Source organism: Scyliorhinus torazame, chromosome 24 (genome assembly GCF_047496885.1).
Source record: "Scyliorhinus torazame isolate Kashiwa2021f chromosome 24, sScyTor2.1, whole genome shotgun sequence".
Classification (NCBI taxonomy): domain Eukaryota; kingdom Metazoa; phylum Chordata; class Chondrichthyes; order Carcharhiniformes; family Scyliorhinidae; genus Scyliorhinus; species Scyliorhinus torazame.
In genome coordinates this window covers 12,728,383-12,753,853 of record NC_092730.1, presented here as the reverse complement: position 1 = coordinate 12,753,853, position 25,471 = coordinate 12,728,383, and the positions used below count along the sequence as shown (strand labels likewise).

Here is a 25,471-nt window from a genome sequence, read left to right as displayed (position 1 = left end):
CTCTAAAGCCTCCACATCTTTCTGGTAGTGTGGCGACCAGAATTGAACACCATACTCCAAGTGTGGCCTAACTAAGGGTCTATACAGCTGCAACATGACTTACCAATTTTTATACTCAATGCCCCGGCCAATGAAGGCAAGCATGCCGTATGCCTTCTTGACTACCTTCTCCACCTGTGTTGCCCCTTTCAGTGTCCCTGGACTAGAGAGGAAGAAAGTCAACCAGGATTTCTCATTCAATTTTGTAACCCAGTTGCTCACCTAAGCATGTGATCTAGTTTCACTTTGTTGCAGGACTGAGGGCGTGCTATTTACTTTGGAGGTCCCATTCTTAAATTACGTCGAGGTTTTGCCTGTCTAGTTAGGTGGTTTGAGTTAGTATGCTTGTTTTTTAAAAAAGAAATAGTTACTTCGGGCAGCATGGCGGTGCAGTGGTTAGCACTGCTGCCTCACGCACCGAGGACCCGGGTTTGATCCCGGTCCCGGGTTCGATCCCGGCCCCGGGTCATTGTCCGTGTGGAGTTTGCACATTCTCCCCAAATCTGCTTGGGTCTCACCCCCACAACCCAAAAAGATGTACAGGGTAGGGTGGATTGGCCACCTTAATTGGGGGGAAAAAAATAAATAATTACTTTGAATGTACAGCACAGAAAGAGACAATTTGCCCCTACCAGTTCTGATCTGACGTTAGTGCTCCACATGAGTCTTCTCCCATGCTGTCTACCTCATCTCTATCTTTCTATTCCCTTTTCTCTCCTACTCTATTTTATGTATAAAGTATTAGCTCTTATTTTGCACATGACTTTGGCTAAAATCTCTGATCCTAAAGAAGGCAGTCAAATATTTTCTATCCTCCACCCCAGTTACACTTTGAGAAATCCATGTTACTTTGTCAATTAGCGCTGTTCTTTTATGCCGGGCTCTGACACTCAATACTGTTGACCCGTGTGCCCACTGTTACTAAATACAAATTACAGGAATATTAAATCCTCTATCAGTCACCTTCGTAACAAAGAGTCAGGGAAGAAGTACCTGATGCTCTGGTTACAGAACAAAAAACAAATGTTGTTGAAAAAAAGAAATAGGCTGTTGAAGCTTTTTGCCTTGCACCCATCAGGAGAGGTGCAAGGATGCCTAATTTCAAAGAGAGCAACAATTTATACTGCATGAGAAAAGGGTGCTGATTTGTTGGCATGTCTATTCTGATTGGTTTAGGGGTTGCCATGGGCAAAGCGCCAATGAAATATTGACCCGGTGTTTTTGCATAATTTTAAAAAATGCAATGCCTGGACATGTTCCTCTTGCTTGTAGAGGACAATAGTTTGTATGGATGTATGTAGCCTCTCGCATTGCAAGCTCAACTGAATTGAATTGGTTGTTCGTGTAATTCTGAGCACACTCGGGATTGTTCAGCAATTGCTGTTCAATCATGAAATTGCATCTAACATTCAACATTATGTTCTGAGTTTTGCAACCGCTAGCTGTTTGAGTGCGCGCAGTACACTGCTTATTGCAAAGAGCCGGAGGAATGTGCTGTTTTATGCGATCTGCCAGTTGCTGGGCCTGTGCATCGGGCCAGAATGATGCAGCACAAAGTCTTTCCTCATAATTTAACTATCGCTGAAGTACTGTTCCAGGGCTCTGGTTAGTTACATGAGAGTGATGATAATTATGAGGGAAGCTTGTGTTTGGTCCAATTCCTTCCAGCCCTCTTTGTGTATCCGGAGCCTCACTACCTGAACTCTGCAGTTTGAGAGTATTGAGATGTTAGCCCAGAACTTGCCATGCTGGTTTTAACTGAACCCACGAACGTGATGGGGCAGAAATCGATCCTCGTTGCTCCATACCTTTTGGCCGGTTTTCGTAACAGGAGTTCGCAGTTTCAGATCATGAATTCCACAGATCTGTGGGGCCAGAAGAATTTCTACTGTGAAAAAATAGAACTACATACTATGCAACATATTCCATCATATTGAAATCACATTGGCAAATATTTTACTATTTCAAGGTATACTGATTGCAACATCCTCTGGGATTTACACCCACTGCCCTACTGGAAGGCAGCGATTTCCAAGTAGCCAGTGTGCTCGATAGAGGCATTAGATGTCCTGAAAATATATAACAATAATATAATCTTTCTTGTCACAAGTAGGCTTGCATTAACACTGCAATGAAGTTACTGTGAAAAGTCCCCAGTCGCCACACTCCGGCGCCTGTTCGGGTACACGGAGGAAGAATTCAGAAAGTCCAAATTACCTAACCAGCACGTCGTTCGGGACTTGTGGGCAGAAACCGGAGTGCCCGGGGAAAACCCACGCAGACACGGGGGAGAACGTGCAGACTCCGCACAGAGAGTGACCCAATCCAGAAATCGAACCCGAGACCCTGGCGCTGTGAAGCAACAGTGCTGACCACTGTGCTACCGTATCAGACGACCCCGCATGAAATCTTCTCACGATCAGAGGGATGGCCAGAGCATGAGTACCTCTTCTGGCCCCACAGATATTTTGCGGCTGAGCTCAGTGTTGGAGCCACCTGAATTCCCTATAGCATTCGTGAGACGAAGATGTCAACAAAGGAGATGCATATACTGCAAGCGTTTGAACTGACTCCACATCCCAATATAATAACCAATTCGTACCAGTGCTTTTGTTTCCCAGTTTTTACTGGTGTTCCATTGTGAGGCGTACAAGACCAGTTCAGTATTCTTAATTCTCGTTCTTTACTGTTTTCGCATTCTGGGCATCAGTAATGTTTCAAGCACATTTGCATCGAATACCTTTGCCGCCATTTCTACGAAACAGGCTCACACTTTTCTTGAAAGAGCAGACAGAAAAATTTCACATGGCCACGTGAATGCGTCAACAATATTGCAGGGTGGAACTGCACCCAAAGGATTTGTATCCGGACAAGTTGCTGTGGAACCAGGAAAGCTGGCTTGCGTCTTGCATCCCCTTATGCTGTTCCCGGTGATGTTTCTTCCTGTAACCGAGTGTGACAGGCCAGTGGAGAAACCAAAGTGAGATGCGTTGATGAAAAATGAAGAACATCTAGCAGCATTTACCGGGATTTCGTGGGATTCTTACCCACAATTTTCCCGCACACACTGGTGATGTGGAAAATTGGTCCTAGAAAGACTCTTCTCAACTTTTTGCAGTTTACCACTTCTGGTGACGCCTCTTGCAAAAATCACTTAAATCGCGTCTGACAATATAGTCCAAACTAATGTGTCGCTGGGAGCTTTTTCTTTGGTTTTCTCTTCAATGCTTGGATATGAGCGTGGGCAGCACGGTGGTGCAGTGGTTAGCACTGCTGCCTCACGCGCAGAAGTCCCAGTTTCGATCCCAGCTCTGGGTCACTGTCCGTGTGGAGTTTGTACCTTCTCCCCCGTGTCTGCGTGGGTCTCACTCCCACAACCCGAAGATGTGCAGGGTAGGTGGATTGGCCACGCTAAATTGCCCCTTAATTGGAAAAAATGAATTGGGTACTCTAAATTTGTAAAAAAAAAGAAATGAGCATGGGTGACACAGTGGCGCAGTGGTTAGCACTGCTGCCTCACGCGCTGAGGACCCGTGTTCGATCCCGGCCCCGGATCACTGTCCGTGTGGAGTTTGCACATTCTCCCCGTGTCTGCGTGGGTTTCACCCCCACAACCCAAAGATGTGCTGGGTAGGCGAATTGGCCACGCTAAATTGCCCCTTAATTGGGAAAAAAAATAATTGGGTACTTAAAATTTTTTAAAAAGAGCTTTTGTCAAACATTTATAGGTGATTCATGTCATGTAGGTAATGTTGGGCTACGATGATAAGCTCTCCTCGATGACCGATGTCGGGGTGATTTTGTGTAGCTTTGCTTGCTTGGACGTGCATATTGGGAACTTGGGAATAAGGACCTTGGCAGGATGAAGCACAAGTTTTAAAAATTGCTTACCACTTTGAACTTCAATTTTCCCTTTGAAATCAGGAGCGCGCCGGTTAAAACAACAGCGTTGGTAAAGGAAAGCAGTCATAACTAGCTATTTTATCAATATGGATGAGTCCGATTTCATGACATGTCAGTTGGCAACTGCCAGGTGTACCAAATCCCAAAGGGTAACTGAGCAAGCTATCACAACGATTTGCAATTTGTATTTTGTTACGAGTGGGTATGTGTACTGATGTCTGGAGTTTAAATTCCAGTACCATTTTTGGAGGTTGCCTTGATGACCTAAATGGCTGTCTCCTGTGCTGTAACCGATTTGTTTATAAATATAGATTTACGATTGAAGTCAGGTTGTTTGGCCCTTATTAGTAGTTCTGGACATTCAGTTAATCTGCCATCGGTCTGAACCATCGCCTTGTGAGAATCTCTGGGCTGGATTTGGGCTACCGAGGCAGGTGGTTCCAGTCGGGAAATTTCCTGACCCACCAGACCTGCTTCAGTAAAAAGTGCAACTATGCGTAAGCATTGTCTGGCGTGGCTCATGAATCCCGCTCTGGGGCGGCGCGGTGGCGCACTGGTTAGCACTGCTGCATCACAGCGCCGAGGACCCGGGTTCGATCCCGGCCCCGGATCACTGCCCATGAGCTTTTTGTTTCTGTGTCCTCTTCCATTGACCTTTCAAACAGTCATCGTACAGAGATCAGGGACCATCAGCAATTGTCTCCCAGTTGTCAGTATCAGTGTTTGGCAACTTCATACCTCGCTTGCAGGTGTCCTAGTAGCGGAGATGGGGCATCCAGGAAGTCATGGCCCAGTAGCCAATTCGCTGTACAAATAGCCTCCGGGTATACGGTTGTCATTCATCTGAGGAATGTGGCTGAGCCAGCGCAAATCTTATTGGCTTAGTAATGAGTATATGCAGATGGAATTAGGACCTCTGAGTTGGTGACCTTGTCCTGCTAAGGGGTGCTGAGGTTACGTCTGAGACAGCAAAGGTGGACACTTTGTCCAGCCTTTATTCCTCCCCAGCATATATTATTCCGGTCTTATCACTGTAGAGGAGTTGCTGAGAACATAGGCTTGGTAGACCCACAGTTTGGAGATCTCTGTCAGATTGCTGCCCTCTCTTAGTGAACTTGGACATTACAAGCACAGCTTTTGCAAACCGTGTGTTGATTTCAGCATCAAGTCACAGATTGTCGGGGATTGTGGAACCTAGACATGTGGAGCTGTCAACAACCTCCAGATTTTCGACTCCAATAGATGGCAACATCCCGGACCATGATGTTTGTCTTTCTGGTATGGAAGCAAATATGGCAAGTTAATTGTGCTGTTGCTGCCAGTTTCCGAGGCCCCGTGCGTTGAAAGCTGCTATTGTTGACGCAGCAGTAAAGTTTTTAAAAAAGCTGTTTATTGGCGATGTTATCTGTAGCAGCTTTTGTTTAAACAAATACCATTCAGCAGAGAGAGCTGAATAATCAAAAGGATGGTCAAGTTAGTCAACTTGCTTTGTAACCGTTTGACTTTTGGATAATGGCTTAGGGTGTGGTTTCCTCTTAAAATATAGAAGACACTATTCATCGTGGGTGGCCTGTGGGTTGATAATTATCAGATATAATTCTCACTGACCTACCACCATGTGTTGCAGACAAACTGGGGATCACCGTAACCAGGCCCCAATTCTGGTGGTCATCACTGTCAAAATAATATTTTGCTTGCTCCAGCTCTGTCTGGTTGAGAGTTGACTGTGGCAATACCCAGTTTAGCAGCTGAATCTCAGATACAATCGCAGATATGATTTAAAAAATAAAAATAAAAAAGCACTGCTGGAAAGCTGAAAGAAAAATTGAATATTCCAGAAATGCACAGCAGATCTTGTGATCAAATGACTTGTCAAAAGCAGAACTGATGTTTTACAGATAACACTTCACATCTTTTGAGTCCTGTTGTACAGCTACTATAAGGAGTTCGGGTGAGAAGCTGCTCACAAACTTAATTTAGCCTTTTATTTGCACTGTGCTGAAAATAGCAAAGTTTAAAATTGTGCTGCGAAGGATCGGAGCTGTGATCCTTCTATCGAAGCTGTGCATGTAGAGCTGGACAGAGAATAGTGTGGAAAAACACAGCATTCTCGTTATATTGTGACCACTTAATTTTCTTTTGCGCTTGTCGAGGTGTCCCGGTTTAAATGTTTAAATGTAGCACAGGTTAGGTGCAGACTACATCTTAATAATAACAATAACTCGCTTATTGTCACAAGTAGGCTTCAATGAAGTTACTGTGAAAAGCCCCTAGTCGCCACATTCCGGCGCCTGTTCGGGGATGCCGGTACGGGAATTGAACCCGCGCTGCTGCCTTGTTAGCCCACTGGGCTAAATCAGCCCCTACGTCCATGATGTATGTTAATGCTAATTTTCTGAGTGTGATATCCATCAGTGTTGAGCGCTAGTCTTTTTCTTTGAGACTGGTTTTGAACTTCTTCAAACTTTTTACAAGATTAGCCAGCCGTGAAAGAGATTGCATTCGGAACTATGTACCGTCAGTCTGGTTTAGATTCAAACCTGGGACCACCTGCCCTCCCAAATTGAATTGCAGTGTAATATGCACCGATTGTACAGGACCTGAGCGTTGTCGATTGTAATATGATTCCCATTTCACTCTCCACTCATAGAATTTTCAGTGCAGAAGGAGACCATTCGGCCCATCGTGTCTATACTACTGGCCCTCGGAAAGAGCACCCTACTTAAGCCCACGCCTCCACCCCATCCTCATAACCCAGCGACCCCACCTAACCTTTGGACTCTAAGGGGTAATTTAGCGCGACCAATCCACCTAACCCGCACATCTTTGGACTGTGGGAGGAAACCGGAGCAGCCGGAGGAAACCTTCGCGACGCGGGGAGAAAGTGCAGACTCCGCACAGACAGTCACCCGAGGCTGGAATTGAACCTGGGATCCTGGAGCTGTGAGGTAGCAGTGCTAACCACTGTGTCACCGTGCTGCCCAGTTATTTCGGAAGCATTCAAATCAGTTTGCTGTGTAGATGCATAACTTTAATGTTGAGCCATACTGTACTAGAATACCTTGGGCTGGATTCTCCCAAAATGGGGCAATGTCCCCACGCCGGTGTAAAAAGGCTGGCGTTGCACTCCCCAGTTTCCTGCAAAAAATAAAAGGCGTTTCACTTACCTTCTGGGGGCTAGCAACGGCCCGGGGAGTGCAACGCAACTTTGGCTGCGGATATGGGCCCCCGTAATTCCGAGTCCGCACTTGCGCACGGCGGCAGCCTCCAGCGGCCGCGCTGAGCGCCATGGTGGACTCGGACCGCGGACCAACACGGACAATGTAGGCGCCCCCCCCCCCCCCCAATTGGCCACGCGCTGCTGCATTGGACCGGCCCGATCGCTGCCACGGCCATCCATAAGGCCCCCCCTCCACCCCGGTGCTCAACCCCCCCCCCCCCCGTCCCCACCAGAGCGGCCGCGGACTGAGTCCAGACCGGCCATACCACATTAGTTCCATGCCGTCGGGAACTCAGCCGGTCGGGAGCGGAGTATCGCTGGAAGGGCCTCTGGCAATGGCCCCCTCAGCCGCGCGGCGTAATTCGCGGACGGGCAGTTCTCCGGGGCCTGGAGAATCGCCAGAGCGACACCGGGCCCGATTCGGTCGGGAACTTCGATTCTCCGCCCCCGTGCCAAATGCGATTTCGGTGCAGGACTGCGGCGAATCCAGCCCCTTGTCTGTACCGTAAAATGCATGGACGGGCCACTTATCTTTTAAACAATGTTTGCACCTTTTCTACCGAATGCGTTGACTTTTGCTGACGTGCAGGTCCCTTGTCACCTTGCATCGTCACTCTTCATGCGTGATGTTATCCTTGCCTGTTGCTCTTTCCAGCAGGGATCACCAGCTAACTGAGCAGGGGAAGAGACCTCGGGCAAATCTGAGCTCAAATCTGCCACCCACCTCCTCCACATGCCCGAAGCTATAAACTCCATTAACTGTACGAGCCACCAGAGCAACTAATTTGGGGAATTTCTCCAACTGTACCTGTGGATGGTCACGCGCTTACTTTCATGACTAAACAAATCTCTCCTTGTTTTCCAGTTGTGATCAAGGAGCGCAGCAGGTAATCCTGAAGGATGAGCAGCACAATGTCGACAGCCACAGACTACGACAGCATTGAGATCCAACAACAGTATAACGACATAAACAACCGCTGGGATGCCAACGAGGAGGAGTGGGACAACGAGAACAGCTCCGCCAGACTCTTTGAACGCTCACGGATCAAGGCCTTAGCAGGTAGGCAGGAAGTACTGATAGTTGTATGGCAGGAAAGGAAAGATCTACTGCTTGATGGAGGCCTGAGTGACAAAGAGTGAATCTTCTCTCTTATACACCAAGGAGGTAGGATTAAATTCAACCGTTGTGTCTGGTGACCTTTTTTTGCTGGCTCTTTAGATCCTGAAAATGTTGATTTCTTACAAAGGATTACAGTGACATTCCCTGTCCAGTGTATTGCCAGGTGGCCATCCTTTTTGTTTCGTGAATGTAGACAGTGTCGGGTGCTATTTGGCTGTGGCGGTTGGCATCCTGATCCCATCCTCACTCAATCGCAGCTCGCGCACTTTCCAAAGGGCTTCCCTGTAAAATGATCAGAAGTGGGTATCCTGGCCTGATTATTCACCTCCTTGGCCCCGAACACCAGGGCTAAATGTCGGACCCCACAATCTGGGCCGGAAACGGGGTGGATTTAATTGAATCCGGGGAGTTCAAATCACCTCCTCATGCCAAGGAGCCTGTGTGGGTTTCCCTGTGGCCCTACACCCGGCCACCCACTCAATACAAGCCCTGTTAAAATAATAAAATGTCTTTCAACACCAGGTTAAAGTCCAATAGGTTTGTTTGGAATCACTAGTTTTCGGAGCGCAGCTGCTTCCTCAGATGAGTGCTGATGAAGGAGCTGCACTCTGAAAGCTAGTGATTCCAAACACACTTATTGGACTTTAACCGTGTGTTGTAAGACTTCTTACTGTGCTCACCCCAGTCCAACGCCGGCATCTCCACATCATGGCTGTTAAAATAGGGTCTATTAAGAATGGTCACCTGAGCAGTATATCAGAGGACACCTAATACAAAATGCGAAGTGGAGGAGAGGAGCAAATTAATTAATGTCAAGTCTTCCGACAATTCTGTTGTGTGCTACCATCAACTGCATTTTTTGTTGCTTCTCTTTGCTCCAGCATATATATATTTTTTTTAAAAAGTGGATTTGTTCAAATAAAACCGTGGTAGGCTTCCTGTTGTTCAAGCATGTCCAGGCTGGAAATTATTTTGTTGCCTTCTGTGGTTCCTCTCCCGACTGAAGAGTCTGACGCGGGATTAGCATTGACGTCCACAGAACTGACTGTTCACTATTGTCATTGTTGGTGCTGGGGGGAGTGTCTGCAACCGCCCCATCTCTGGCCTTCCCCTGGGCACAGCGGATGTTGTGAGTTGCCGTAGATGGTTTTTGCAGCATGTTGTTGAACCAAATTTCAGCCCTTGCCTCCACAAGGGCTGGTCAACTGCAGTGTTTTCCGAAGTGAGGCGGTTTGTAATGCAGAGGTTGTTGAGGCTCTTGTTTCATTAGGGTGCCCTTGTACCGTTTGTACTGTCTACTTTGTTGTTATTTCTCCTGAGACAGTTCATCGCAGAAGATATGCTTGCAGGGCGGCACGTGGCGCAGTGGTTAGCACTGGAACTACGCCGCTGAGGACCCGGGTTCGAATCCCGGCCCTGGGTCACTGTCCGTGTGGAGTTTGCACATTCTCCCCGTGTCTGCGTGGGTTTCACCCCCACATCCCAAAGATGTGCAGGGTAGGTGGATTGGCCGCGCTAAATCGCCCCTTAATTGGGGGGAAAAAATAATTGGGTACTCTAAATTTATTTAAAAAACGATCTGCTTGCGATTCCTGTGATCACCCTTCTGGGAGACCTGGCCTGTCCCCTATAAGTTGAATTAAATATCTTTGTGTGAAACATGCAGCTGAGACCAGAAGAAAAGTCCCTGAGCTCTGTGGGAGCATCGTGCTGTGAATCTGCATTGCACCCAAGTCACACAGGATGCCATGGATAATTATCTGCCAACATCTGCTGGAATGCACTGTGGTACTCCTCCGATTTTCCTCTCTTCTTCCCTCCGACAAGTCTCTCCGCCTTACTCTTGGGGTGCTCAAGTCGCAGTGGCGGCCTTCATAGATTATGATAAAATCAGCAGATTACCAAGTCTGTCTGCATCAGCTACTCTCCGGATCAACTCAGTGGGCTACCGAGAGACTGGTGTGTCTATTCGAGGGTTAAAAGTCTCCTATGGCTGATCAACTGGGCGTCCTTCACTGGCAAACATTTCGTAGTTTTAGTAGCGCCTACTTTGATGTTGGAGCTTTCCACGCAGGCTTCACTTGATATCCTTTGTGAAATAAGCTCCTTGAGAAAGAGTTTTCCTCCTGAGGGGGTTCAGTGTATGTGTGTTTATAAAGAGCAGTCAGTTTGTTTATAGTGAAACATTTGTTTGACAGCTCTTGCGTTGGGTTAAAGCTAAAGTGTGCTTTTCACTTTTTCTGCCTGATGGGCGCTTAACGCGAAATGAGACGATAATGTATGTTTTGTCTACATTTTTTTTTTAAATCAGGAAAAGTAATGAGAGGGACATGCAAGTGGAAACACAGCATTACTGTGTCCGATGCAAAACCAGACACTTTGCAGTCCTCACAGCGCCTCATCACTAAGAACTCTATACATTTTAGGATTTCAAGGGGGAACATCTGTGTCTTATTACAGTCACAGAGGATAGCTTAACCACCATGGAAGTGCTGATCTGAAAGCAGATATTGCTGGCGATGCACAGTAGGTCAGTCAGCGTCAGAAAAGAGAAAAGAAAGGCTAATGTTTCAAGTGTAGACCCCCCTGCATAACTGAGACTGAAAGCTCTTTAAGTAGGGTTGAGAAGGGCAGCACGGTGGCGCAGTGGTTAGCACTGCTGCCTCAAGGCCGAGGTCCCAGGTTCGATCCCGGCTCTGGGTCACTGTCCGTGTGGAGTTTGCACATTCTCCCCGCGTCTGCGTGGGTCTCGCCCCCGCAACCCAAGGATGTGGAGGGTAGGTGGATTGGCCACGCTAAATTGCCCCTTAATTGGGAAAAATGAATTGGCTACTCTAAATTTATTTTAAAAAAAAAGAAATGCTTGGTCTTATCACATGGCTTGTAGCACGGCTTCAGTAATGTCATTTGTGGGTGGAGCTGGGCTGTGGCTGTCGGGTGAGAGGAGGTTTAGGTTTTTGGGTTTCAGTTTTGGTTTTGTTGCTTTGCACTGTGATGCGACCACACACTGCAGAAGAGAAGCAGCGTTTCCCTATTTTTATTTTAAAGCTGTTCCAGTGAACTGACAACACGCTGGGTGTGGTAAACTGTCTTGGTAACTTTAAAGGTAAGAGTTGCTTTCTGGAAGGAGTTTTGAATCTGCTGGTTGGAGGCTGAATCTCGGGGAAAGGATCAGTCCCATTCAAGTGAGATTACAGAAGGGCAGCAAGGTGGCGTAGTGGTTAGCGCTGTTGCCTCACGGCGCCGAGGTCCCATGTTCGATCCCAGCTCTGGGTCACTGTCCGTGTGGAGTTTGCACATTCTCCCCGTGTTTGACTGGGTTTCGCCCCCATAATCCAAAGATGTGCAGGGTAGGCGGATTGGCCACGCTAAATTGCTCCTTAATTGGGAAAAATGAATTGGGTACACTAAATTAATTTTTTTTAAAGTGAGAAGACAGAGTGTTGGGCCACGCCCTTGAAAAGGGGTTTTGGTTTAATTGAATTTTGTTATTGAATTGGAACAGCTAAGGGGGAATTCATTAAGTGTTATATTCATAGATTTCTGTAGCTGTCTTTATGTTTGTAATTGATAAGAATTCGTTCTGTGCTTATATATATATATATATATATATATATATGTCATCGAGTCTGCACCGGCTCTTGGAAAGAGCGGATGTCTGTTGAATCACACCTGCAGTCAAGGCTTCTGTGCTCATCCTAGCCAAATTCAATATAAAGGTTGTAGGTCAGGTGAACTTCATAATAATACACTTTGGAGTTTCTAAACCCTGGCCCATAACAATAGGATGCTCCAGTTGTCTTATTGGGAGAACTCGATATAAATATTTTGGCCAGTCGTGCTGAACCCTTTGTTGCGTTTCCACTGGCTGGCTGCATTGGAGTGTGTTGAGCCCGTGAGTTGCGTTGAAGGTCTTGTTTCTGTTCCTGCTCATGCAGGTCTCCAGTCAACAATGGACATCAGGGGCTGGATTCTCCAGTCCCCCAGCTGTGTGTTTCTCGGCGGCGCGCTGTTCTCTCTTCCCGCCACTTGTCAAATGGAATTCCCATTTAAGCCACCCCACGCTGCCAGGAAGCCCTGCTGGTGGTTTAGTTTCCTTTTCGTGATTACCATGGTAGAGATCAAAGAACAACACAGCACAGGAACAGGCCCGTCGGTCCTCCAAGCCTGTACCGGTCATGATACCACCCTTTGCCAAAACCCTCAGTACTTCCTTGTGCCGTATCCCTCTATACCCATTCTATCCATGTGTTTGTCAAGATGCCTTTTGAAGACCATTAATGTTTCTGCTTCCACAACCTCCCCTGGCAACGCGTTCCAGGCACTCGCCACCCTCTGTGTAAAAAACCTGCCTCGCACATCTCCTCTAAACTTTGCTCCACGGACCTTAAACCTATGCCCCCTGGTGACTGATCCCTCCACCTGGGAAAGAGTGCCTGCTCATTGCCCTCTATCCATGCCCCTCTATCAGGTCACCCCTCAACCTCCGTCTGTCTGATGAAAACAGTCCTAGTCTATTCAGCTTCTTCACACAGCTAACATCCTCCAGATCAGGCAATATCCCGGTAAACCTCCTCTGCACCCTCTCCAAAGCCTCCACATCTTTCTGGTAGCGTGGCGACCAGAATTGTGTGCAATATTCCAAGTGCGGCCGTACCAAGGTTCTATACAACTAGCATGACTTGCCAGTTTTTATACTCGATGCCCCGTCCAATGAAGGCAAGCATTCCGTATGTTTTCTTGACTACCGTGTCTCCTTGTGTTGCCACCTTCAAAGATCTGTGGACCTGCACGCCCAGATCTCTCTGACTTTCTATATTCCTAAGAGTTTTGCCATTTACGGTATATTTCCCCTCCAAGTTAGACCTACCAAAATGCCTTACCTCACATTTGTCCGGATTAAACTCTGCATTTGTGCACACACCTAGATTGAGTTAGTTTATGTGACATACACGATTATTACAAACTTTATTTCTATGGGAACTATCAGAAAAGCGCTTGGCCCCTTGTTTGTGAAGATTACCCAGTGACATGAGGTCGCAGGATGATCAACGGTTGTGGTCAGTCGACAGAAAAGTACAATATGTACTGACCTTAAACTCCAAAGTTTGACTGGATATCCACACAAGTAGATTTCAAGCTTAATTTGGACACATTTCAGACGTGGTTAGGAGGACTCATTAGTAAGCAGTGGGAGATTTGTTCATTTTTGTGCGTCTCCACATTTCAACCACAAGCGGAGTTGGGAGCTGTTGCCTTTGGCTCAGCCGATGGGGCAGGTTTTACATGAGCAGTAAAGCTACAAAGGGCAGCAGCACTGAGTCAACATGCATGTGGTTTTGTAAGGTCGGCAGCTTGTCGCTGTTTTGACTCGAGCAAAGGTGGAACTGAATGGGAAAGGTTGTGGATGAATGCTTAACATGCACACACTAAATCCCATGTATGCCATCTTCATACAGGTATTAATTAATCAAATAGATCTCAAAGCTGCACTTGGCCATAACCAAAAGCCCTGGATTAACCATGCCCCGAGACTATTCCCACCTGTGCCGAGCCTCCAAATCCTCAATTTCAGTTCTGTTTAGCCCAGGTATTTATTCAACTGCTCCTTGATTAAGAAACTTGACACAGGGTTTGGGGGGGCACAGTGGTCAGCATTGCTGCCTCACGGCGCCAGGGACCCGGATTCGATTCCGGCCTTGGGTGACTGTCTGTGCGGAGTCTGCACGTTCTCCTCGTGTCTGTGTGGGTTTCCTCCGGGTGCTCTGGTTTCCTCCCACAGTCCAAAGATGTGCAGGTTAGGTGGATTGGCCATGCCAAATTGCCCTTAGTGTCCAGGGATGTGCAGGTTAGGTGGATGGGCCATGCTCAATTGCCCCTTAGTGTCCAGGGATGTGCAGGTTATGTGTGGTTGTGGGAATAGGGCGGGGAGTGGGCCTAGATTGGGTGCTCTTTCAGAGAGTTGGTGCAGACTCGATGGGCCCACTGTAGAAATTCTATGGATTAACTGCTCAAGGTAGAAAAAAGAATTGCATTTTATAAATGTTTCATTTCACCTGAAACTTGTATGTTTTATATTTACGTCCTCTGGATCTGCATTCACTCCGAGCTCTACAATCAGTGCATTTTGTTCCAGTATACCTCCTTGTGAGATCCTAGGACAGTCCATGGCGCATCAAAGATATTACTTCGAGATAAGAGGCCTGAGTTTCAAGAAACTTTGGTGTCGGTTGCTCGGTAATGTCTTGTGAAATGGGGTCAGTAAAGGCTGAAGAACCTGGACAAAAGATTGTATTGTGAAAGTTCATTTCCAACCAGTGCGAGTGTGGACACAAATTTCAAACAAACAAGTTTCGGGTGAAAACGAAAGACTAGAAAATGCTATTCTTTTTTTCTACCTTGAGCAGTTAATACTGTGTGAGGCACGATCAATTACACAAAGACGAGAGTAGGATGTAATCGAGGTTTTATTACACTGAGATGTGTGGCCTCCTCTAGCAGCTGACGAAATGGCTGCTGTACTGGGAGCACACATATTTATACTCCGCCTACTGGGCAGAGCCAGCAGGCAGGAATCTACCCCCGTACCTGTAGTACAGGGGCCTTACCGTAAAGCACCTATATCAACATCCTATATATACAATATATACATCAGTGGTGACTACCACACTGTGTCAAGTCTCTTAATCAAGAAGGAGTTGAATAAATACCTGGAATAAACAGAACTGAAATGGGAACTGCTGGATAGTCTAGGGGCGCAGTTGATCCCGAGCTATTGGTTCCGACCATGTTAAGCCCATTGAGAAATTTGCAACAAAAGTTTACACAAACTCTCAAAGTTTCCCAGGTGATTGCAAGTTCACCACAAGTACCTGCTGCAATTGGCGACAGTACCTGAGCCAGCACAGGTTACAAATACTTCCAGAAAAACCTGTCAACAAACTGAAAAGCTTTGCAAAGCTTGTAAGCCATCCGATTGCGGTTTCCAGCTCCGACAACAAGCGGTCCAATTGAAATACTCTGACAAACCCGCCCAACGTAGATCAACTAATTCAGCAAGAATCAGACCTCATTTGTACTCAAAGTACTGCCTTTCTTCACCCCATAGCAGAGGAGCTTATCTGGTGGACTTCTAAGAAAGAGCCTCCCTCTGTCTGAGGATGAATTAGCTATTTAGGAGCCTAATGTCGGCCGGCGACAATCACAACGAATGATCTGACTTGCATAAATCCTACCTTGCTTTTGTAACATATTCCTCAGAACACGACCACCAGTTTTGGAAGAGATTTTATTTCTCAAAGGGATCACTCATTCTTTTGTTGACTTTATCAGTGATCACATTCCCCTGTAATAACATGGCTAAACTCTCGACGTTGCCACCAGCATAAACTAATCTTTTTATTGCCAGTAATCCACACCTAGGCATTAGTGAATTGATATATTTTGGTGGAGTGGAGGATTAATTTGTATTGGGCTCTGCAGCGTTTGCTACCACCTTAAAATAGAGCACTTTTGAAACGGGAGATTATGAAAAGAATTTCAATGGAGAAAAATGAATTCAGCCCTTGTGCGTGCAACAGAATCATCATTTGTGTGGTCGTGTTATCACATGCTCTGACATATGATTTACTGAACAATAATTTAATTCTCTCGTCCGATTTTGTTACATTTTGGTTGATTTCTGAGCTCGCAAGCAGTACAACTGCTCACAGATCGGGGCTCCATTTTGAACGGCAGCCTTTATCAGTTCACGCCCCACGTTTAAGCCCGCATAGCTTTCTGGACCACCTCACCTCCGTAATGTTGTCGAGGCTTCTGGACCCCTCACCCTTCCTCGCCGGGGGACTGCCATGGTTCCAGGCTGGCAGTGCCCTGCCCTACCCCCAACTACCCGGAGGTCACTAATGGTCTGCGAGACCCCCCCCCCCCCCGGGTGCCGTCACGCCTGATCCACGTTTGTGAAAACAAATTCCAAAGCGAGGTCTCACAGGCGCGGCCGTTGACTCCCGGGCGCTGGGTGCATATGGCGTCTGGGTATTTAAATGAATCCAATGGAGCAAGTCGGGGGGGTCACGATCGGCCCGCGCGGAGCCCGATTTGGGGTGCTACGCGGTGGCTGAATCGCGCTCAACGTTTCATCCAAGAGACAGCACCTCCAACAGCGCAGCGCTCCCTCAGTGCCGCACTGCGGTGTCAGTCTTGGTTACCATGTGCTCAAGGCTGTTGAGCGGGGCTCCAAGTGACAACTTTCTGAGGCACGGAAATGGAGACCAGGGTCAACTTGATTGTACTGTGCGCAGCAAACCCCCACAAATAGCAACGTGGTAATGACTACATCATGTTTCCATTGTATTGGTTGAAGGTGGAATGGGAATCTCCCAAACTCTTCTTCAAAAGAGTCCTGTGGGATTTTTTACGTTCATCTGGGGCAGATGAGCCTTCAGTTTAACGGTTCATCTGAAAAATGGCTCCTCTGACCAAGCAGCACTCCCTCAGTACTGCACAGGAGTGCCGGCGTTAATTTTTGTGCTAAATTTCCAGGTATGGAGCCAGGCCCACTAGTGGCAATCGTTGGAATATCGGAACAGCCAGAGCTCTTTCCGGGGAGAGGGGCAGATGCCCCAGACTTTGCCTCCCTGATTGCCCGCCGGAGACTCCTGCTCGGCTGGAGATCAGCAGCGCCACCCAAGCGCGGACTGGCTGTCCGACCTAGTGGAATTCCTCAAATTGGAAAAGATAAAATTCTCCGTCAGAGGATCGGAGTACAGGGAAGCAATCTACTAAACTGTTCGAGGACCTGTTCGTGATTAATCTTGAATCTTAATCTTTATTATTGTCATAAGGAGGCTTACATTAACACCGCAATGAAGTTACTGTGAAAAGCCCCTAGTCGCCACATTACGGCGCCTGTTCGGGTACACAGAGGGAAATTTCAGAATGTCCAATTCACCTAACAAGCACGTGTTTTGGGACTTGTGGGAGGAAACTGGAGCATCCGGGGGAAACCCACGCAGACACGGGGAGAATGTGCAGACTCCGCACATACAGTGACCTAAGCCGGGAATCGAGCCTGGGACTCTGGAGTGTGAAGCAACAGTGCGACCCACTGTGCTAGATTTGCAGGAGATCATGCTAGCGACCTGGCGTGTAAAACTAGGAAGGCATTGCAGAATTAAATCCCCAAACAGTACACATCCCAGAGTTCAATGTGACCAGTTGCCGTGGTCACAAATAATTTCTCACAGCGGCAGCTAACATGACACCGCTCTGAAGTTGCCAGCTGGGAGTTGTTAAGGTCTGACGCCCTATCCCCCTTCCTCTCTCTCTGTTGTTAAGCCTCGCCTGAGAATCGCCAACGCCGTGCATCACGACTTGCCCGGCTGGGAGGGAAATCCCGAATCCGGCCATCATGTGGCGCTGTGACGCCACTGCACACCTCCACACTTCTCCACTCCGCAGTTTTGTGAAGTTGAACTGTGTACCGAATGCCACTTGCTAAAAGATGGATAATTCACTCTCTTTTCGCAACGGCATGTGTTGTTCTGCGGGATGCGCAACGTACACAGCTGTGCTGGAAATGCCTTTGTTGCAGGCGTTAAATTCCAATGCTCGCTGAACGCCCAGGTCACTCGTGGAGAACCACAAATAAGGTGCGACACAGAAACAGGCCCGACTGGTCTGCACAGGGTCCAGTTGCTCTCAAGCAGCTCAGGAATGTGCTTTTCAGATGCAGGTTGCAGCCCACAAGAAACCCAACATTTTAAGATTATTTTGCGTCTCTTAACAATTGTGACACCTGGAATGTAATGATTGATATCCACGTGGACTGCATCTGCTTGTGCTCTTTTATAGATGAAAATATAGATATGAAATAAAATGAATCAGTACACCGTAGCCATTGAGTTTAATGGAAATATACTGGGATTTTAATTTTCACACATTCTTTGAATCTGACCACCAGTCTTTTTGAAGCGTCGCTTTCGAAACTTGGGCGTAGGTTTGTAAAATTGTATTTGTTCACAGGACATGAGTATCACTGCCACGTTCAGTATTTACTGTCCATCTCTTGAGAATGTAGGAGCAAGACCCCTTCCTGCAGTCAGTGTGGTGCTGCTAGACTTTATTTTCTACTTCGCTAAAATAAAAGCCAACCGGTGCAGGTGGTCGAGATCTGAAATGAAAATGGGAAGTGCTGGGAAAGCTCAAAGCATCTAAGCACACACAGGCACACACACACACCTGGTTGTCTGGGTCGCCCGCCGGTCCGGAACACGTCTGCACATATTGGCACTCACCAGAAGAAGGCCTGAGGCTGCCTCTGGAGTTGAGGGTGGTGGCCTCCAGCGACTGTGGACCCTGGAACATGCGGCGGTGGGTGGTTGGGGGGGGGCGGGGAGAGAGCATCTATCTGGTCGATCTTCCAGCTTTAGTGTCTTCAGGGAGGTTGACCGTATAGCTTTAGAGTGTTGTTGGAGGTCCATCTTCTTTGGCTCTGTTATGTCTGAACGTCTTTTAGAAATGGCAGCCAGATATGATGGCGGGGCTCGGGCCATTCAGCTGTGCGGGTGTGGTAGTCAGCACTGTTGTATATAGTGCACGTATGAGATGTAATACGGGAAAGCTCATGTACTACAGGTATGGGGGTATATCCCTGCCTGCTGGCTCCGCTCAGGAGGCGGAGTATAAATGTTGTGTGCTCACCGAGCTGCAGCCATTTCGGCAGCAGCTGTAGGAGGCCACGCATTTGTGTGTAATAAAGCCTCGATTACTCTCTACTCTCATCTCGTAATTGATAGTGCATCAGCGGGGCATCGTAAAATCCCCCGACTGCATAATCAATCGTATCGCCAGCCTCCACAGCGGGAGATGCTCCCCGCCACGGTTCTCGGTGCTGGATGGGAGAATTCCATCCAGTACTTCGAGTCCCTGTGACTGTCCTTCAGAATTGGTCCAAAGAAGAGTCACATTGAACTCGCAATGTTAACTCTGTTGCTCTCTCCACCTATGATGCCAGGCCCGCTGAGTTGTCCAGCACCTCCCATTTAAATTTTATTTTCTTCACTGCCTGATTCAGAGTTGGCTGGATTCCCTTCGAATTACGAGACTTGATATAAATGGAGCAAGAAAATAGTTTATTAAAGCGGCAGAAGATTACCAAATCATACCAAGGACTCAACTCCACCCTCAGCATCAAACCCCGCGGGGCTCCACAAAGCTGCTTTAATAGTCCTCTGAGTGCGTGGACAATGCGTGGCAACACTAAGGTTCTCTCACAGGGGAGGGAAGACGTTTTTTTCTTCAACTGAGTATTTACAATGGTCGTCCAATCCTGGTGGGTTTACTGTGGTGCTGCCGTAGCTACCCCGGATCTTGGCACTGTGAGATGGTTAGCACCAAGCAATACAGAAGCAGCCAAGTCGAATGCAGCATTCAGGAACCAGAAACAAACATGCCCTGCATTTCATCGTTCAGCGACATATTGGGCAGTATGCTCTCTTTATTAAACACATTGGGTGCGAGTCAACCGAAACATTTCTGTACCCGGTTGCGGGCACGTTTAGCGGACCCCGGGAAAGACCGTCCCATCGGCGCGTAGCCATTTATTTTTTGGCCTTGGCGAGACCGCACTCATGCCGTATCCTGCATCGGTGAGCAGGAAGACAACTCGGGTTAGATCTTTCGACCCCCCCTCTCAGCCACCCAACCGTGGCCTCCAGACCCTCCCGCGCGTAACCGACCTATCTCTTCTGGAGTCCTCAAGCCCCCCCTCCTCTCACCCCACCTCTTATGAGCTTCTCCCTTGGCACAGGCAACCTGGCACCCGTGTGCTTTGGCTCTTCCAGTGTCCCACCCCACCAACCTGGCAGTGCCAATGTGCCCAGGTTCCAGTGGGAGTGCCAGGGTGCCACTCTGCCCAATGCCCAGCCATCCGGGGATCTCCACTGGCCTCGGAGACCCCCACAGGTGCCGTTATGACTGATCCATGTTTGTGTGGACCAGCACTAAACGGTGCCCTGGTAAAGTCTCTCCGGCGCAACCAGTGAATCCCAGGCGCCGGGAGAATACGGCGACGCCTCTTTAAATGAGTCTAATGGATGATTGAAATATGCACATCTGCATCTCGCCCAGCGAGAGTGAGATCCAAATCGCGCCGTCTCGCCAGACTTCGTTAAATCTCACGACACGATTCGAGCGTCGCAGATCTCGCGGGAGGTCCATAGAATCAGAGGATTTACAGTGCAGAAGGAGGCTATTCGGCCCATTCGAGTCTATACCTGCCCCTGAAAGAGCACCCTACCTAAGCCCACACCTCCATGCTATCCCCGTAACCCAGCAACCCCACCTAACTTTTGGACACTTAAGGGGCGATTTAGTGTGACCGATCCACCTAACCTGCACATCTTTGGAATGTGGGAAGGAATCCGGAGCACCCGGAGGTAACCCACGCAGACACGGGGAGAACGTGCAGACTCCGCACAGACAGTCCCAGCGGGGAATCAAACCTGGGACCCTGGCGCTGTGAAGCAACAGTGCTAAGCACTGTGCTACCGTGCCCTTCCCCTATCTCCTCCTCCTTCAACTGTATCTTATCCTGCAACCCCAGGGGCGGTAGCCCAGGAAACGACAGCATCTCCCTCCTCAGGAAATCATGAACCTGCAGTTACCTAGAACCGTTCCTCCTGGGCAACTCATACTCTTCCTCCAGATCCTCGAACTTCGCCAATCTTCCCCCTATAAACAGATCGCCGAATCGCTCCCTTGAATCTTGCTCACACTCGCAAAGGTCCCTTGCGAGATTCAGCGGCCTTGTCCCGACACCAAGTCGGGCCTGACCAGGCCATTGAATCGCGCTGACCATCGCATCCGCTACAGGAACAGAGGAAGAGAGGGCAGGGAGAGAAAGAGAGAGAGAAAGACAGCGGCCAGTGGAGTAGCTGATAGCTCAAACATTGCGGTTGGCTAGTTAGAATCCACTGGGACAAACCTTCTGATTGACAGCTCATAAGATGACTTGCTGCTCTCTCTGCAGGGGCGGCTAGCTAGCAGACATTCAGTACTGTTAATCGCTTTCTAATTTACCAGCAGAGAGCTGCAGGAGGCGGTCTGTTGTCTGCAGAACAGGCCTTATTAATGCCTGTTTGCTGAGATTGACGCAGTAATTGAATCTTAAGTTATAAATATTTCAGACCATTTTTCTGCCATTTGTTGCGCACAAATTACAGTCCATAAAATCATAAGACATAGGAGCAGAATTAGGCCACTCGGCTCATTGAGTCTGCTTCCCTCTTGCCTGCATCCCCTTTATTAAAACCTAAACCCTATGGCACAGTCTCCAAATCTGTCCTCCGAGAATGTGAAAGCAGTGCAATCCCTGAGCCATGGTGCCACACCGCTGAAAACACAGGCTGGGCCTCAGCACCAGCTATCCACACCTTCTTGAATTGCCTTGTTTTCTCTTTCACTCCTTATAATCCTGCTGAGGCAGTAAAGGTGGGCGCTTCAGCAAAAAAATACCCGAGCACAGTGGTTAGCACGGCTGCCTCACAGTGCCAGCGACCCGGGTTCAATTCCAGCCTTGGATCACTGTGCGGAGTCTTGAACGTTCTCCCCGTGTCTGCGTGCGTTACCTCCGGGTGATCCGGTTTCCTCAGACCAAAGATGCGCAGGTAAGGTGGGGAGCGGGCCTGGGTAGTGTGCTCTTTCAGAGAATCGACGCAGGCTCGATGGGCCGAATGGCCTCTTTCTGCACTGTAGGGATTCTATGGACTCATGGTAAAGTCACCTCTTTTGGCACATAATATCGTGCTGAAGTAAAATGCCGGAAATCCCAAATAAAAAACAGACGGTGCCGCCGATATTCAGCAAGTCAGGCAGACCTGTGGAGAGGGAAAAACGGTTAACGTTTTAGGCTAATAGCTTGTCGTCAGAATTTCTTAATGAAGCATTGTGCGGAATTCTCTTTTTCCTGTGTCAACCCATGTGGGAATAGCGGTGTGTAAACCTCCAGCTTTTCCCACCATATATTTTGACAGATAATGTTGACTGAGGCATTGCCAGGGTATGTCGGAGAATCTTGTGCGGAACTTTCATGGCCTGATTTTGAGGATTCCTGATTTCCCAATGGTTGATTTTAATGGACAGGAGATCTGACTCCTTGGGCGGGTTTCTCCGGGATCCCCTTGCCGTTCCCTAGCGGCGGGATCCTATACTCCCGCCGCTTCACAATGGGAATTCCCTTTGAAGCCACCCCACCCTGCCGGGAAACCCGCTGGCGGGGTTGTTCTGCCGGCGGGAAACGGGAATGGTGACGGCCAGAGAATTCCGGCCCTTTTAATTGAGCTCAGTCCCCGATTCTCCAACTGGCGCCTGTGTTGACAGAGGCCGCACATTGAGAACAGAAACTGGAAACGGGCAAATCCAGATCTTGTGAATAGCTGGATCTGCAGACTTTTGTAGTTTAGGCTCTCACTTGAATGACTTCATTGTGTAACTGGCTTGTAATCTGTGCTCATTTGTTGTTTTACATGTAACTCGTCCCTTGACACTGAAACATATAGAGTTTCATCTTTACCTGTTGCAGCATGTATCGTCATCCAAAATCAGCTATCTTTTTAGCCTTTGGCCTTCTCTTTAACTGGTGAAAGATTGTATGGCAGTTTTACCTGCAGTTACACCGTCTCTAGATAGTGAGGGAGCTAGCTCTTCGGCACATGAGTAATGCAGCTAAAATTAAACTTTTAGTGCCCCCCCCCCCCAACACCCCTCACCCCCACACACACCTCTGGACCAGGTGCTCTGAGCTCAAGCACCACTTCAGGACTTGATAGCCACGGAAGATGCATTCGTAATGTGACCAAAATGAGCCGATGAGGTTTCTGAGGAGTGTCTTAAAGGAGAAAGGAGAGGTTTCAGGGTAAAATTCCAGAGCTAAGGGCCGTGGCAGCTGAATCATAGAATGTACAGTGCAGAAGGAGGCCATTTGGCCCATCGAGTCTGCACCGGATCTTGGAAGGAGCATCTTAACTAACCCTACGCCTCCACCCTATCCCCGTAACCCAGTAACGCCACCTAACCTTTTTGGACACAAAGGGCAATTTAGCATGGCCAATCCACCTAACCTGCACATCTTTGGACTGTGGGAGGAAACCGGAGCACCCGGAGGAAACTCCCGCAGACACGGGGAGAACGTGCAGACTCCGCACAGACAGTGACGCGGGCCGGAAATCGAACCTGGGGCCCTGGAGCTGTGAAGCAACTGTGATAACCACTGTGCTACCTTGCTGCCCTGAAGGCACCAAGCAATGGAAGTTGGGGATGTGCAAGATGCCTGAATTGAATGAATGAAAATGAGTGAAAATCGCTTATTGTCACAAGTAGGCTTCAAATGAAGTTACTGTGAAAAGCCCCTAGTCGCCACATTCCGGCGCCTGTTCGGGGAGGCTGTTACGGGAATTGAACCGTACTCCTGGCCTGCCTTGGTCTGCTTTCAAAGCCAGCAATTTAGCCCTGTGCTAAACAGCCCCGAGAACTGGAGGAGCCATAGGGACCTCTGAGGGTTGGAAAGATAGGGAGGCCAGTGAGGGATAGCTGTAAGAGACTTGGAAAATCAGGTTGTGTTTAATGGATCAAAGAATGTTAACAGGAAATAACGGAGTAGAAATGATGGAAGAGCTGGAGTGAGTATATAATGAAAAATAATTTCCACTGGTTGATAACTTGGTGCTGAAAGAATAAAGGGGGGGATGAGAAGCTTTATTTTAAACATCAAAGGTTATTTGAATCTGGAATCCATTATCACAAGAGATATTGAAGTTGAGTTAGTCACAACATGGAATTTGCAGGAGCATTTACAAGGGGCATGAGTAATGAGCTTATAGAGCTTCAGAGTCAGCCGTACAACAGCACAAGCCTCTCGGGCTCGAGAAGCCTCCAGAGCTGAAATTTCTTTGAAGGAGGGTTGTCATACAGCGGTGCACAAGAGACAGTGGCGTAGTGGTAGTGTCACCGGTCTAGTAATCCAAAGGCCCAGGCACATGCTGCGGAGGCAAAGGGCGGGATACTCCGTTTCTGAAACTAAATGTTGACGCCAACGGAGAATCCGTGGACTTTTATGACAGAAAAACTGACGCTAAACATGGACCGATGCCGCTACCGTTGAGGGGCTGGCACCGGCGGCATGTGGAACACAATCGATTTCAATGAGAAACGGTGCGGGATTCACAGGGTCCGTGATTGACACTCGGGAGGCTGACCAGCTGCAGCCGCACATACACATTACACTCCCCACACACACTCATCCCAGCCAACAAGATGGCACTGGTTGTGCTGGAGCACGCCCATACAGCTGATGGGTCGGCTGGGGCCAGAGGGCACCCAGTGGGGATGCCCGGGGGGGGGGGGGGGGGGGAGACGACCTATTCGACCTGTGGCAGGTTCAAAGTGGGCTGTTAGCTGTGGCTGCCTTGCCGGCTGCGGCAATGGTGTTCCGTGCACATCCACCCCGACCCCACAGCCTACCTCCTAGCCACCCCCCACTATTCACCACAGCCCTGGCAGAAGCCCCCCGCGGCCATCGGCACAATTGTCAGCAAACTATGGCGATGTTGGACACCTTCCGTACCCCCTCCCTCAGCAGCTGCCATGCCGGTTTCACGATTTTGAAAAGCACAAGTGAACCTCGCCTTTGCGAACTCGGCCCATCGGAAGCGGAGAATAGCGGAGGCCCCGGAGAATGCCCGCCTACTGTGTGTGCGGAGTGAAACGCATTGACGCCGATGTCGAGGTGACGGAGAATCGCGATTTGGTGTCAAATTGGCACCTACTGCATTTGGGTGTCGGAAGTTATTCTCCGCCCAATCGCATCTCCCGATTTCGGCGATGGCTAATGGGGAATCCCGCCCAAGGTTTCAAATCCCCCCACGACTGCTGATTAAATTTCAATTCCAATGATATAAAAAAAATCCAAAATATAAAGCTAGTCTCAGTACTGTGACAATTACCTATTGTCCTACTGTTGTTGCCAAAACTCCATCTGGTTCACTAATGCCCTTTAGGGAAGGAAATCTGCCATTCTTATCCGGTCTGGCCTGCATGTGGCTCCAAATCCACAGCAATGCGGTTGACTCTTAATTGCCCTCTGAAATGGCTGAGCGAGACACTCTGGTCAAGGGCATCAAGAAATGGGCAAC

At 48.5% G+C, this 25,471-nt stretch overlaps 1 protein-coding gene across 3 annotated transcripts in view; it reads left to right on the top strand.

Moving 5' to 3' along the window:
• Positions 1–25,471, top strand: part of sptbn2 (spectrin, beta, non-erythrocytic 2) — a 347,367-nt gene that overhangs the window by 92,313 nt on the left and 229,583 nt on the right. For all 3 annotated transcript variants that reach the window (XM_072489368.1, XM_072489370.1, XM_072489367.1), the window contains one exon: positions 8,028–8,222. In XM_072489368.1, coding sequence (XP_072345469.1) covers positions 8,063–8,222 — 160 coding nt within the window. In that variant the 5' untranslated portion in view covers positions 8,028–8,062. The remainder of the gene's footprint in view (positions 1–8,027; positions 8,223–25,471) is intronic.